Genomic DNA, 16,857 nt, shown 5'->3' on the forward strand with positions numbered 1-16,857 from the left:
TTTTTTCTCCGAAATTTTTGATTTATTTTTTAATTAGGGTACGGCTAAAATAAATATTGTTTCTTTCTCACTTCAATATCACCAACATAAAAATTATAAAATAAATAGGTAATGATTTTAATACCCTTCGTAAAATCAATACCACACAATTTTGTATGGTATTAATTTTCATTAAGGATAATAATGTCATTATCTATTTATTATCTATATATTTTTTATTTTTTATATTATGATATTGAAGTGAGAAAAAAAGGGTATTTGTTTTAGTTGTTACATAAAAATTATACAAATCAAACTAAGAAGAAAGCGTGTCCAACTCAAACTCTTCCTCCACCTCATCATGCACACTAAAATGAATCTATATCCATCCAAATACACAAGATAATATTTATTTCTTGAATTTACTAATATTTGATTTCATTTTTATTTATATAGTAAATTAAGGTCACCCCTAATGTAAGGTCTATGAAAATTCGCTCTCAATTGTGGTATCAAATTCAACAGAATAGTTTGTATTTTTTTTTTTGTGCAAAAATACGGCTTCTAATGCACTACAAACATATTTTGATCGTCTAGTTTCAACGTGGAGCTCGAATGGGGAAACATAAGTACAAATTAGAGAATATTCCACAGAAGATTCTATTGAATTTTATACTAGATTGTACTGAATTTGATAATGTATGAGTCTGTGTATCATGATTCATAATTAAGGTGTGATTGTAAATATCCAAAAAAATGTTTTTTATTTATTTATTTTCGTAATTTAACTTTATCTGGAAACGGAAATGGCCGTACTTTAGCGGAAAGTTATAATACAATATAATATACATCCCACCTAGACAGGTATGCACATGGTCGAAGATAAGGCCCATATACAAAAACAAACTCTGCCTTCGTCAGCTATAATTAAACTCTTGCCATACCGCAAGCGTGGGCTTTTCTGTAATAAAAAAAAATAAAAATTAGCATCTTTCACCAGATTCCTAAAATCGAAACTCGTGAACACTCGCAAAAAAAAGTAAGTATAAAGTCCCAAAGGTGGCAACTTTTGAGTGATTTATGATCTGGGCTTCTTTTAAATTCGCTTCGAAAAAATCAAGAAAATCACTGAAAATAGAGAGAGAGAGAGAGATCTAGAGAGAGAAATGGCAACAGATATGGTGGTTTTGCAGCACGCTGACGTGGAAAATGGAAATGGAAATGGGTGCTGTAAGAAAGGGCCTGGTTATGCTACTCCTCTTGCAGCCATGTCTGGTCCTAGGGAAACCCTTATCTATGTCACTTGTGTTTATACAGGTTTTTTTTTTTTTTTTTATTTTAATTCCTGAATTAAATTATGTTATATGGGTTTGGTTGATCTTCATTTTATTTATCTTTACAATTCAAGGTTTCTGGGTTGTTTTCATGATTTATTTTAATTAATTTTTTTTTAAATCTGTTTGGGAATTAAAATAAATAAATTAAGATGATAAAATTGCAATGTAGTGAATGGTGTGAACTGTTATGTGATCTTTGCACATTAATGAATTTGTAAAAAAAAAAAAGACTCTAGTAGCAATTTATCAATGGAGATTTGCTATATAGTAAGCCAAATTCAGACAAAAGGATACCAAAAAAATAAATAAATCAGCAGTAGTTTATGATTGAAGAAAGAACCAATTTTTACCTCTCGAAATCGAAAATCCATAGTAATTTGTTATGAATTGCAAATATTCTTTCATTACAAATTTACAATAGATAAGCTCCTCAGTTACATGGTCCAAATTGATTTTTTTTCGGTTCGATAATTACTGCAGGAACGGGAAAGGAAAATCCCGATTATCTTGCGACAGTGGACATAGATCCGAATTCAGCGACGTATTCGAAAGTGATACACAGGCTCCCAATGCCGTACATTGGAGATGAACTCCATCATTCTGGTTGGAATTCTTGCAGCTCTTGCCATGGAGATTCCTCTGCTTCAAGAAGATTCCTTGTCCTCCCTTCGCTCGTGTAAGATCCTAAGGGGATGTTTGGCTTCACCTTTTAATTTCTTCCGAATCTTTGCGTTTTTCAAGATTCACGAATAGGACTTCGAAAACCTTTTTGGGGTAAAAAGAAAAGTCGAGTTTTTTTTCTTCTCTCTTTCTAATATGATTTAATCTCAGGTCGGGTCGGATATATGCAATCGATACTTTAAAAGATCCGAAAGCGCCGAGTTTATATAAAATAGTCGATCCAAAGGAAGTAATCCAAAAAACGGGATTAGCGTACCCTCACACAGCTCATTGCCTCGCCTCTGGCGATATCATGCTATCGTGTCTTGGAGATAAAGACGGAAATGCCGAAGGAAATGGATTTCTTTTGCTCGACTCGGATTTCAATGTCAAAGGAAGGTACATTCTATTTACATATATGTATGAGGGTTTGAAAGAATATTATGATTCTTGTTCGATCTTGGTTTGAGCAATAGCCGTTTTAACTCGTAAAGAATATGGCTTCACATCAATTCTTACATACTATTAGTTTCATGATAAACTTTGTTTTATATTTGAAGGTTCCACCTTCTTCGATCCGATTTTTTTTCCAATTTCTGAACAATATTTTTCATTCTGAATTCAAAAAAAATCTGATTTTCTAATTTTTCCATTTTTTTTGGATTGCAATTGGAATATATATGATATTCCGATTTCCGATCCAATTTTAATTTCTGAAATTAATTCGAAAAATTTCTGATTTCGCCCCGAAAATTACACTTAAATATCAATATTATTATGTAATTCATATTTCAAATGACCAAAAAATTGGAAATATCCAAATGTAGCCGATTCCAATCCGAAAATTTTCGATTTTACAACAATCACTTTATTCCAATTCCCTAAATTCCGATTTCCGGATTTCCCCCTTTTTTTTCAGAGTTGGAATAAGTTTTTCACTTCCGAAAAAAATGGAATTTTTTCAAAATGTGCTAATTCCGATCTAATTCGATTCCCACCCCTTTCCAACAGATACTTTTAGTACTGTAATACATTATTAACAAACTAACATGCTCATATTTTAATTTGTTATATAAATAAAAAAATAGGTGGGAAAAACCGGGACACAGCCCGACTTTCGGGTACGACTTTTGGTACCAACCAAGGCACAAAACCATGATAAGCACTTCGTGGGGAGCTCCATTGGCTTTTACTAAAGGCTTCAACCCTCAGCATGTTTCCGATGGTTTATACGGCCGGCATTTGCACGTGTACAGCTGGCCCGACGGTGAGTTGAAGCAGACTTTGGATCTCGGAAATACTGGTCTCATTCCTTTAGAGGTTCGTAAAAATAATCCACGCAATAGCGAAAATTACATTTTTCACCCCTCAAGTTTGCACTGATTTCACATTTGGTCCCTCATGTTTCAATAATTTAACGCTTTTGGTCATTTCCGTCAATTTACCGTTAGTCTGTCAGTTAAGTCATTGACGTGCACACGCTATATTCCGTTGTTCGTAAAAATAATCCACGCAATAGCGAAAATTACATTTTTCACCCCTCAAGTTTGCACTGATTTCACATTTGGTCCCTCATGTTTCAATAATTTAACGCTTTTGGTCATTTCCGTCAATTTACCGTTAGTCTGTCAGTTAAGTCATTGACGTGCACACGCTATATTCCGTTAGTTTTGATGTAAAATTGACCAAAAGGACTAAAATTGAATTTTTGAAAAGTGAGGGACCAAATGGGTTTTTTTATGAACATGAGGGACCAAATGTGAAATATATACTAATGTGAGGGACGAAAACTGTATTTTTCTCATTTCATCTTTAAATATGTTTATTTTAATACAGATACGATTCTTGCATGATCCGGATAAGGATACGGGGTTTGTGGGGTGTGCTCTGACGAGCAACATGGTGCGATTTTTCAAGAAACCAGACGAGTCGTGGGGTCACGAGGTATAATATAATAATTATATAAATGGCTTAAACCGATTTTTTTTTAATAAATATATATATATATTTGATTGGTAAAATTAAATTAAATGTAGGTATCGATATCGGTGAAGACGCTGAAGGTGCAGAACTGGATACTTCCGGAGATGCCTGGTCTTATAACCGACTTTCTGATATCGCTCGACGACCGTTTTCTTTACCTGGCTAACTGGCTTCACGGTGATATTAGACAATATAATATCGAAAATCCGACCAATCCTAGGTTGACAGGTCAGCTTTGGGTTGGCGGTTTGATTCGTAAAGGAGGTCCCGTTTTTGCCGAGGCGGAAGACGGTACAACATTCCAGGTTGACATTCCGGAAGTTCAGGTACTTTTCGGACAAACTACCGAACTATTTAACGGCAAGAAAATGGAATTTTTTTTCTTCTTTTTTTTTTTTTTTTTTTTTTTTTTTATGATTGTCTTTAATTTGATAATTAGGGGCATGAATTACGAGGCGGGCCTCAAATGATACAGCTGAGTTTAGACGGAAAAAGACTGTACGCAACAAACTCTCTCTTCAGCGCGTGGGACAAGCAGTTCTACCCCGATCTTATCGAGAAAGGTTCGCACATGCTGCAGATCGACGTCGACACTGAGAGAGGCGGTCTCGCTATCAACACTGACTTCTTTGTGGATTTCGGGTCTGAGCCGGGTGGCGCCTCGCTGGCGCATGAGATGAGGTATCCGGGTGGCGACTGCACTTCTGATATTTGGATTTGAGTTATTTTGTAATAAGAGATCAAGAATGTTTGTCTGAAAAACGTACATTTTAATACTAAGATGTAATGAATCGAATTATCGAATTGTGGTCATGCAATAAATAGTGGGATTGTTGATATGAAATCTCGTTTGCAATTCGATTTTTTTGAAACTGGGCTCATGCCCGCTAGCGGATCCGGGATTTTGAGTCCTGGGCGCCGAATGCATTAAGAAAATTATGAGGGGCTGATAATCAGGGGCGAGTCTAGCCCACCCTCAATTGAAATCCCAATATTTATTGTTTAGCCCACTCAAAATCTAAATTAATGCAAAAAAGACCTAGGTTTTCCATTATATTGTATTTATATATTTATTTAGCCCACCTAATATTTATGTTTATCGTTTAGCTAACCTAAAATTCAAATTATTGCAAAAAAAAAAAAAAAAAATCCTTTTTTTTTTCTTCTTTTCCTATTTTCAAAAAAAGTTCTAATTTTGTCAAAAAAAAAATCCTAATTTTTTGTTCGAGGGCACTGCCCCCGAACTCCCTAAAAATTAATTCCTGGATTCGTCACCACCGATAATGCTATCATATATAGTTTTGAAAAGATAAAGAGATGAATTTAGAGAATGAGTAAACATCTTCCTATGTACACATGGTAGGTATTTGCCGTTCGTCTACACACTAATATGGATATGTACATATATGTATGTGAATGAATGATAATAATTTAATTGGTGTTTTCGTCCACAATGGTGGAGTAAGAAGAATGCGACGTTAATAATCCAAATTTAATTATCACTGATAATACTTTTTTAGTTGAGCTAGTCGCACATAACTTGTTCAGTATAATTTATATAATTTACGCATTATTACAGAAGAATTTATATAAATCATAGCGGATTCCTTTGTCAACAAACAATAACAATGATTATGTAAGTCCTTTGTAATTGCAATTATTAGCTTGGTGTAGCAAGTAATCATTCTAGATTTTTATTAGCCAATAAATAAACAAGGGTAATTTACAACCAACCCCTAGATAAGATTTATTTATGCCCCCTCCCTCCCCCCCCCCCTCCTCGGTTTCCATAATTATATTCATCCCTGAAATTTGTAGATTTCTTATATTAACACTCTTTTGTAGGTGGTTGGATGTAAGAAATTTGCAAACTACAGGGGGTTAGATGTAACTTCTCAAAATGAAGGGGTTTTTTCGTAAATAAATCTTAACTCAGGGGTGGTTGTAATTTTCCAATTAAAAAAAGAAGAGAAAGGGAAAATAAAAAGGTAGAAGAATGAGTCATTGTCTACACATTGTCAATAGCCTTTTTAAATCACTTTACGTAACCTTTGCATGTTATCTGTTAGATCTCACCATGTTATGCTGACGTCATAAGTATATATATATATATATTTTTAAATACTCTCTTTATTTCAAATTATTACTTTTTCTAAAAAATGATTTATTAATTATTCGTTCCACAATAATTGGATAGATTAAGATAGATACCCTGCTGGCAAGAAGAATCAAGAAACATGTTACCCACAGCCTGGAATTATTATGCGTACACTACATTCGATGTCGGATAATCATTTTAATATAATAAATTAATCCAATAAAATACACACCATCCACCTCACTATCAACACATCTTTTCTTTACAATTATCTTCCAAAATAATAAAAATTAAAAAAATAAAAAATAAAACAAATCAAATACAATTCAAGTGGGAAAAAAGAAAGAAAGAACAAATCAAATACAATTTGCAACCAAAAAAAAAAAAAAAAAAAATCATCTACAATCCATAGAACTAACCGAATCCTTAATTCCCGAAGGCTTCGAAGGAATGCTCGATTGCGTACTAAAAGACAAATCATCATCATAGAACATTCTAGAAGAACCTTCATCATCTTGCCATCTCCGAAGAATTTGAGGAAGGTTCATATGTAGATCTATCCCACTCGAAGAAGAAGCTTCCTCTTCTTCGGGCCTCGTAGGCATCCATCTTTCCACAAGCGGGCCCAACACGTTAACCGCATGGCCCATATCGGGCCTCTGGTACGGCTCTCGAGCAGTACAATGCCCCGCCAGCTCAGCGACCTTGCATATGCTCTCGTAAGTCGCATCGTCCGGTTCGAGAATTGGGTCGATGGATTTTTTAAGGTTGTCTTTGCTGACTATGACTCTTCGGAACCATGTCACCAAATGAGATTTCTCGTATGGCATTGTCTCGTCTAGAGCTTTTCTGCCTGTGATTATTTCCATTAAAACAACTCCGAATGCGTAAACGTCGACTTTTGTCGTCACTCTTCCAGTTGCTGTCATGAAAAATAATAAAGTAAATTAAATAAATAAAATCGGAATAGCTAACGAAGTATTAGAGTGCTACTAAGATATTATCGTGCATTTACCATAAACGACATCTAAAAAGAAAGTGAAAGAGTATATATAATATCGGGTGCAAGATAGCAACTCACCAGCATATTCCGGTGCAAGATAGCCGAAAGTCCCAGCCAATCGCGTCTCAACAGAGCAATTCCCGTCGGGGGCATTCTTGACCAATCCAAAATCGGCAACCTTAGCTCTCATATCGTCCGAGAGAAGAATATTCGACGGCTTCAAATCCCTATGAATGAAGCTCTGCTGAGCCAAGCTGTGAAGGTACTCGACTCCCCTAGCCACATCCAGCGCTACAGTCACCCGCTGTTTCCAACTCAGACTGTCACATCCCAAATCCTGCCTTTCAAACAGATGCTGGGCTAGGGTTCCCTGTGGCATGTACTCGTACACCAACAGCCTCTCATTGCCATTGATACAGTAACCTAATAAAGCCACGAGATGCCTGTGCCTAACTTTAGTAAGAACCGCAATTTCCGATTCGAACTCCTTTAATCCCTTTGTAGCCGCACCGGATTCCATTCTCTTGACAGCGATTTTAGTCCCGTTGACCATAACACCCTTGTAGACAACCCCGAATCCTCCCCGGCCCAATATATTCTCTTCGCCGAAATTATTCGTCACTTGCCTGAGAATCTCGATGGAGAAACTGTTCATCGATTCTCCCTTTTGACTATGATCGCCGCTATTTTGGCTCTGAGTTTTGATCATAAAATTAGTCTTTGGCTTTCCTTTTCCCTCCTCCAAGCCCTCAACCCTCCCGATTATCTTACCACGTCTCTTCAAATGGACTTTATACGACACAAACATAACAACTCCGACGAATATCGAGACAGCTAAAATCACACCAACAATCATACCAATCGAAGAAGACGCTTTCGATGACGATCCATCTGCATTCATAGGATTTGCTCCTGCTCCATCACAGCACCCCTGACTTTCGTTTTTACCAAGTAAACTATTTCCACCGTAATTAAACTTCACATTAGCAGGAAAAACAAGAATTTCGCCAGATAAATTATTATTCGACACATCAAGATTCTGTAGCTGAGGCAAACTAGTCAAGACACTAGGAATCGAACCCGAGAGCTTATTATCATTCAACACCAAATTTCTCAGAGAGGTAAGATTCGCAAACGAGGGCGAAATCGTACCCGAAAACCCCTGTCTCGCCATGTTCACAATCGTTATATTCTTCCCTAGCGAATCGCAGTTGACGAATCTCCAATTTTGGCAAGGATTATTCCCTTTCCAAGAATCGGCCAACAGCAACGGATAACCGAGCGAACCAGCAATATCAAGAAGCAAACTCACCTGCGGATCACACGGTCCAGGTTTCTCCAAACAGAAGCTGTTAGTAATCCCTATCGTCGCCTCAACTTTGCTCGAAAATTCAGGATAAGGGCCCTGCAAACGATTGTTCTGCATAGTAATGTTGACAAGATTAGGCAAATTCATCAAAGAAGGTGGCACTATCCCTGTAAATTTGTTGTCCCTCAACTGTAAATCGAACAAATTCTCGCACGTCGATAAATCGGGAATCCCACCGGAGAACGCGTTAGCGTGTAGCCAAACCTGAGACAATTGAGTCATGTTTGATAAAACATTGATTGTACCGGATAAGCCTTGTATTTGATTGTTGAGCCAGAGGTTTTGAATTTCCGACCCGGAAAGGGATCCGGGTAGGGATCCGGTTAGGTCGTTGTAGGATAATCGGAGATTCTGTAAATTGGGGAAGAAATTGAAGAAATCCGGGATGGTTCCTTTGAGAGTGGAGTTACTGGCGAAGAAATTGACGAGATTTGTGCTTTCTGATAAGTAATTAGGGATTTCCCATGGCGATAGTCTGTAATTTTGGCTGATGCTGAATGTTTGGAGGTTTGTGAGCCCTAGGAGGAAGTTATCGGGGATTGAAGTGAAGCTGTTGTCGTCGAGGAGGATTTGTTGGAGAGTGGTGATGTTTTGGAAGGAAGGTAGGGTTCCGGTGATGGAGTTTTTCTGGAGGTTGAGGGATTGGAGCTGGCTGAGCTGGTTGAGTTCCGGCGGTAGGGTGCCGGAGACGGCGGCGGAGTCGAGGTCGATGGCGGTGACGAATGAGTTGGTCGGGTCGCATTTGACGTTGGTCCAGTTGCAGAAATTGGTGGCGGAGGACCAGCCGGAGGGGGCCGGCGAGAGGGAGGAGAGGAGTTTTGACATGACGGCGGAGTCATCGGCGGCGGCGGCGGCGGAGAGGAGGAGGAAGGGGAGGAGGAGGAGAAGGTGGTGGGGGATGGCCATTGTTGTAGTGAAGGTGTTTTTTTTTTGGGGTGTGAGATTTTCAGTATTTGTAAGGTGGTGGTGGTTTGTGGACAGAAGTGTAGAAGGTGGCGGTGGGTGGCGGCGGCGGCGGCGGCGGTTGGTTATTTCTTTATGTAATATTCTTTGCTGTTGGATTTTGTTTTTATAATATATAGTTTTAGTTTATGTTCTACTTTACAAAGTTGACAGTTGTAACTTGTAAGGCAATCAGGGTCAAACATGGAAATTGACCAGTGTTGCCTTATAGATTTATTATGTATCTATATATTCTGTATTGAAAAAGGTTGGGGAATATTTTCCTAATTTGAAAAATGAAAAAATATATATGATTAAACAAATGGCTATTTGATATAAATATTTTTTAGTCCATGGAACATTTACTGTCCTTATAATCCTCCAATGTGTATTACGATAGAACCTCGATAAATTAATATTCATGGCTCGTTCGATTACCGCTATAAGGTTCTACTGACTAAATAGTAGGGGCTAATAGCATGTTTGGTTGTTAAAGATTCACACTTTTTCAAACTCGCTACTAAATTCAAAACTCGCTATTAAATGTTATTCATTAAACTAGTAATTCACCCGTGCGATGCACGAGATCAATTTTTTCAAAAAAAATATTTTGGATAAAATAAAACGAACGAAAACTTTGAACAGTTGACATACATGTAAATAATACAAAATATTCATTTGTTTGTGATTTACCTTCATATTCGCTGAAAATCTTTTGTCACACAACATTGCTCGTAATTTTAGTTATATCGCCCGATTCTGAGTTGATAATTATTTTTTATCTCAAATCTACTTTTATCTCTGGACATTGCGGCGTACAATTGCCTATCCACCCTAATATTAACACTAATATTCCACTAACAACTACTACTACTAATACTAAAACCAACATTGATAATACTAATACCAATACTAATATTAATACTAAAATCAACACTAATAATACTAATATTAATACTAATTTTAATATTAATACGATGATTAATACTAATAGTCTAATACTAATATTAATATCAACACTAATATTAATAATAATACGCCACTTCTAATATGAATATTTAATGTTTAAACTAATAAGCCAATACTAATAAGAAAACTAATACTAATACTAATGCTAATGCTAATGTTAATGCTAATAGGCCAAGACTAATATGAATTTGAATACTAATAATAATACTAATAATGATAATAATATTGATATTGGTATTGATACCAAGGTTGTAAAAATCGGTAATCGGGTCCGAGTCGGTCAGGCACCGACTCACGATTAATCGGTGCGGCGGTGATTAATCGGTGATAAATCGGAAATAAATCGATTTTTAAAATTTAATATAATATATTTATAGATATTATTTATAAATACTCAAAACATAGATAAAAAAAATTTAAACATAGTTATATCTCGATCATGTATATATTCTAATAACCTAATAAAAGTTTAATAATAATAAGATCATAATACATAAATATCCTTATAAAATATAAATAAAAAGGCAATTTTTTTTGAATTTACATACATTCTTGGCATACATCATTAGTTCTTTAACAATAATAATTAACATAAACAAAATAAAGCATAAACTCATTTTTTTTTTATTAAAATCCCAACTTTTATTTTGATTTATAAAAATTAAAAAAAAAAAAAAAAAAAAAAAAAAAAACCGATTTTTGCGCGGTTTTTTGCTGATTTTTGCCACCGAAGTTTGACCCGCCTTAAAGGTTTGACCGCCTCGGACCGCCTCGGACCGCCTCAAACCGCCTCACAGGCAAAAAACCGATTTTTCAAACCTTTACACTAAAATCGTAAAGGTTTTGGACCGCCTCCGCCTCGGCGACCGGTTAATCGGCCGCCTCGGCCGATTTTTAGAACACTGATTGATACTGATACTGATATTAATTTGATACGAATATTAATACACATACTGATACACATACACATATTGATACTGATACCGATACCGATACCGATACTGATACTAATATTATTATTAATACTTATACCAATACTAATACCGATACTAATATTCATACCAATATTCATACCAATAATCATACCAATACTCATACCAATACTAATATAGATATAGATATTGATACATATATTGATACTGATATGGATACTCATACTCATACTCATACTGATGTTGTTATTGATAAATACTAATACTGATAGTGATACTGCTACTAATATTGATACTAATACTGATACTGATATTGATACTGATACTCATACTCATACTAATACTAATACTAATACTAATACTAATACTAATACTAATACTAATACTAATACTAATATAACTAATACTAATACTAATATTGATACTGATATTGATATTGATATTGATATTGATATTGATATTGATATTGATATTAATACTTATACTGATAGTGATATTGATATTGATACTATTGATGATACTGCTACTGATATTATACTGATACTTATACTGATATTAATACTGATACGAATACTGATACTGATATTTATACCCATACTTATACTCGTACTCATACTCATACTCATACTCATACTCATACTCATACTCATACTCATACTCATACTTATACTCATACTCATACTCATACTCATACTCATACTCATACTCATACTCATATTCATACTCATACTCATGCATACTCATACTCATAGTGATATTGATACTGTTATTAATACTGATACTAATATTGATATTGATATTGATATTAATACTAATACTAATACTAATACTAATACTAATACTAATACTAATACTAATACTAATACTAATACTAATACTAATACTAATACTAATACTAATACTAATACTAATACTAATACTAATACTAATACTAATACTAATACTAATACTAATACTAAAACTAATAATAATATTAATACTAATACTAATATTAATACTAATACTACTACTAATACTAATATTAATACTCATACTCACAGAGATCTTCCTCAAATTTCAGTTTGCAATCTCAACAAATCCGTAATCGAGACCTACTTCATAAAAATCAATCTCGTAATATTGTACGTCGATTTCTTTTCATTGGAATATCAAACCATTTTGTTTTAGGGAAAGAGATAATTTCTCTAAAATTTTTTTAATGATCCAAAGAATACAAACACATAATGTCCTCGTTGGATTGACAACATCGATTTTCACATATGTATATTTTACTATATATTTCACACATTATTTTTAATGTGTTTTTTTCCTTCCCTGATCAATGTAGAATGCTATATAATTTATATATTTCTCTAGTTAGTATAGGTTTTTCTGCAAAAACATTACTTCTAAATCCTAATATGCTTGCATAAATAATTATTCCTATTTCAAAACATACAAAATCAAATATTGTCACAAATACATCTAGGGTGAATCTAATATCATATATGTACATAAAGATTCAAAAGATTAACAGCAAAAAAAAAATTATGAACGTACAAACTAATAATATTTTACATAAATATTAAAAAATGATAAAAATAAAAGAATTATTACGATACGTACAAATTAATATTGTAACATAAAAATATAAACACTAAAGAAGATTTATTTAAATATATTCAGCAAATTATATAAGAATCTCTATTACAAATAACGAAATACATACATGAGTTACTTTAGTATTTTTTTATTACATTATCACCTTCATTAAACTCAACTTCTTCATCGAAACTAAACTTACAATTATTGAATGTATAATCAAAGATGGAAAACCAGAAGTAAAAGTTTTTAAAACCCATCCATATAATATATCTAAATCATATATTTGTATTCTACGCAACGCCACAATGCTTCTCCCTTGCGGACGTCGCCGCATATAGCACACACGATGTTATCCATGGATCTGAAAATTAAAAGGAAAGCAAAACAATGATTTGTTAGATTATTATACATACGCATACATAATAAACGTATAACGTAATAAACACTTGGCGATAAATAAAATGCTTCAAAGCGAGCATGCACATCGCACAATACTGATCGCATTATGAAATTACAAAACATAAATATGAAGAAAAAAAAGTTTTAAGGTGAGGACCTTGGTTTAGCATGATCATAACAAAACGTGTTGAGAAAGAATGAGATAAATGATCAGTTTGTGTTGATGGTCTTTATACTTCATTTTCACATACTAAATAAGTTAATAAAATAACTTTAAGCAAACAATATATTTTATTATTTTTTGTGTTACTCGGTTAGAACAAATCAAACAAATTCAAACAATTAGAATTAATAAGAATCCGAAATTATTGAGATGCATAATATAAATGCGATTGTTAGGGGTTACTAAAAAAATTATTCAAATCACATGTATTGATTTGATAATAACATTAAATAGTAATGAATTAATCAGAATCAGAAATAACATAACCAAGGAAACATAACAAAAGTAACCAATTTTAATATAACATGGCTTTTAAAATATTACCACTTTTACGTGTTTATTAGGTATAAAATATTATGCTCATAATTTATTTAGCATAATACACACATTGATTTGATACAATAATAAATAGAAACCTAAATAATATCAATTTGTATATAACAAAGACAAACATAACAAAAAATAAATAAACAAATAAAATCAGTGATCAATCATATCCTTAAAATTCATACTTTAAATAAGAATATCAAACAAATGAAATCAAGTCATTAATCTTATCCTTAAAATCAATACTTTTAATAAGAATATCAAACAAATCAAGTCAAATTATTATTTCATGCTAATGTAAGACATTATTTTTTTTCTTCTCTAAAGTATAAGTTGATATGCAAAATAATCATTACAAATACTTATGTTACAACATTATCGAAAATACAAAAAAAAATCATAATGAAAAATGCTAGGAAAATTAAATAAATAAAGTAATTTATATAATAAAAAATTAAAATAATTAATTCGTAATAAATGTAATAAAAATAAAAATCTAGTTAATAATGCGTTTTATTACTTCATTAAATATTTAATGGAATAATATTGAAATATGTTACTTATATATACCATTTATTAAATTATTTATGACAATTTAAATATATTTCATTCCATTAATTGACATATTACTATTCAATTAATATATTATAATTTCCTAAGATTGAGTATATAAAAAGGACAACTCGATACAATATTTTATTCCATTAATTGACATATTACCATTCCATTAATATAATAATGCATTAATAAACTAAATTAATGTACAATTATAAAACAATATAATTACTATATAATGAATTAGTGATAATATATTAGCACTCAACATTTCAATGTAGTTAAGTGAAACAAATCAAGAAAAAAAGACGAAAACAATAAGTTTCCAAAAACAAAAACGACAGATGATCCAACTTTACACGAATTAAAAAATGAAATATATAAAATTTTAAATAGCGAAATTGCATATATAACCATATACTAAATGAGCTTGATGAAACAATATTAAAAATAATTACAGACATATATAAAGAATAGAAAATTGATAATTGCATATAATGTTTTACATTTATCACTTCGATAACGGTCTTTTAAGGATTGAAAAAAATGAGTATTTTTTCTCGCACAATTCATATGAGATTCACGAAATTCTTTCTATTCCTTTGACGCAACCAATGTCGTCACACATAGCCCATATGTCGATATTATCCATAATATCTACAAAAATAACATAAACAAACAACAAATAACATGTTAGACTAAATACATGTATATGTGTAAATAACCATTAGACACATACATTATATCAAAATAATGAAATAAAGAACATGTAAAACTATGAATATATTAACAACAAAAAAATGCAATATTTCCTCTTTGCAGCCATTTCGGGCTGACCTATTTTTTTTATTTTTATGCGAGTGTAAAATTCGGGTGGAGAGTATGAGTGAGTGAAATGGATTGGAATGAGGGGTATTTATACTTGAATTTTATATAATAAAAAAATAAATAGTAAGTTCTTATGGAAATACACATTTAATGTTATAATCTTACCAATTATTTGATTAGATATTTTCCATGAATTAACCATATGAATCTTACCAATTATTTGATTAGATATTTTCCATGAATTAACCATATGAATCAAAACCAATCAACTTAAATAGGTAAGAAATCAAATTATATGACATAAAATTGGGGAATAATTGATAATTTATAGTAAAAAAATATTTGAAATTCAAAATTTGGAATACAAAAATTTTAATTTCAAATTTTAAATGTTGTTTAGTTATTAATATTTATAAAATTAAATTAATACATATACATTAAGTTGGCAAAATATTTAAACAAAAAAAATCCATGTATAGTGATTAATAATTATTAATGATTTGTAAAAATAATAATTATTAGTATTATTATTATTATTATTTTCGAATATTATTATTAAAAAAACTAAATTCCAAAATATATATCATAAAAAATGAGTGTTCTATTTAAAAAAAAAAAGACATTCGAAAAATATATTTCGGAGAATTAAATTAAAAATGTGAGATAAAAACAATTAATCAACCGTGTATAGATAATTAAATATAATAATAATTATTTCGCTATAAAAAAATAGTGTGTAAAATATGATATAAAAAATCGAATATTCGTTAAAAATTGAGTGTTCTGAATTTAAAAAAAAAAAAAGAATAGACGAAAAATATAGTTCAAAAAATTAAAACTATAAAAAATATAATATTTTTAGAAATGATAGGAAATTAAATTCCTGAAATATTATATGTAAATATGTGGTAATTATTAAATGATTGTGTAAATGTGAAATAGGAAAGAACTTAAAGACATACCTAAATAAAAATGACACATAATCAATTGAAGAATCCACCTCATCAATTGAACTCCAACTAAGCAATTTTGACAAATGACATCATCATTTGCCACATGTCAATCATTGAGGGCATAGATTCTCTTTTTATATTATATATAGATTAGTAGCATCCCTCCCCCTGAGATTAATTTAATAGAGGGTGACTAAAAAGAAAAAATACAATTTTATCCTTAAAATTATATTTTATTATTGTAAACTAAGTGGTTTTATAGACAATTCATATGTAATAATTGATTTTAACAAATTTAATAGAAAATCTAATCTAAGCAACCGTACATGCTACTAAGTACTAACTAACTAAATAATTAATTAGTCAATAGCAAGTTAATCCAATCTAATCAAATATAGGTAACCGAATGAGCCCTCAGTATATTAATAATCTCGTTTAGATAATATGTTTTTCCGGTCCCGACTCGAAGGCAGCGTGTTAAATAATATTTCGTTAAATTGATAGACTTTGGGTAAACCCGACTATATTAATTTATAGAGGTTTAACTGTACTCCTTTCTCCATGTTTGTTTCTCCGAAAAACCGCGCAATGCTAAAGACTCCGAATTTCACCTTCGACCGAACAGATTCGGCAACTCAATACTTCGGATTATGGGATTATGAATTTATGGAAATCAAACTAGGGATTGGGAGATAAATCTCGTGGACAGTTTGAGG

General features: G+C 32.0%; 2 protein-coding genes across 2 annotated transcripts; one reads left to right on the plus strand and one right to left on the minus strand.

Annotated features, from left to right (window-relative positions):
- The first annotated feature begins 658 nt into the window (after positions 1-658).
- Positions 659-4,803, plus strand: LOC105963149 (selenium-binding protein 1). The gene is made up of 7 exons (XM_012987526.2): positions 659-1,296; positions 1,797-1,992; positions 2,148-2,375; positions 3,065-3,296; positions 3,813-3,920; positions 4,013-4,285; positions 4,399-4,803. Exons 1-7 carry the CDS (start codon positions 1,146-1,148, stop codon positions 4,678-4,680), a joined length of 1,470 nt encoding a protein of 489 aa, XP_012842980.2. The 5' UTR covers positions 659-1,145; the 3' UTR covers positions 4,681-4,803.
- Positions 4,804-6,242: 1,439 nt separating this feature from the next.
- LOC105963150 (receptor-like kinase TMK4) lies at positions 6,243-9,669 on the minus strand. Its single transcript, XM_012987527.2, has 2 exons — positions 7,139-9,669; positions 6,243-6,979 (listed from the first exon to the last, which is right to left on the minus strand). The coding sequence occupies exons 1-2, from the start codon at positions 9,333-9,335 to the stop codon at positions 6,453-6,455; spliced, it is 2,724 nt and encodes a 907-aa protein (XP_012842981.2). The 5' UTR covers positions 9,336-9,669; the 3' UTR covers positions 6,243-6,452.
- Positions 9,670-16,857: the final 7,188 nt, after the last annotated feature.

This window comes from Erythranthe guttata, chromosome 14 (assembly GCF_056151865.1).
Source record: "Erythranthe guttata isolate IM_541 chromosome 14, IM_541, whole genome shotgun sequence".
Lineage (NCBI taxonomy): Eukaryota > Viridiplantae > Streptophyta > Magnoliopsida > Lamiales > Phrymaceae > Erythranthe > Erythranthe guttata.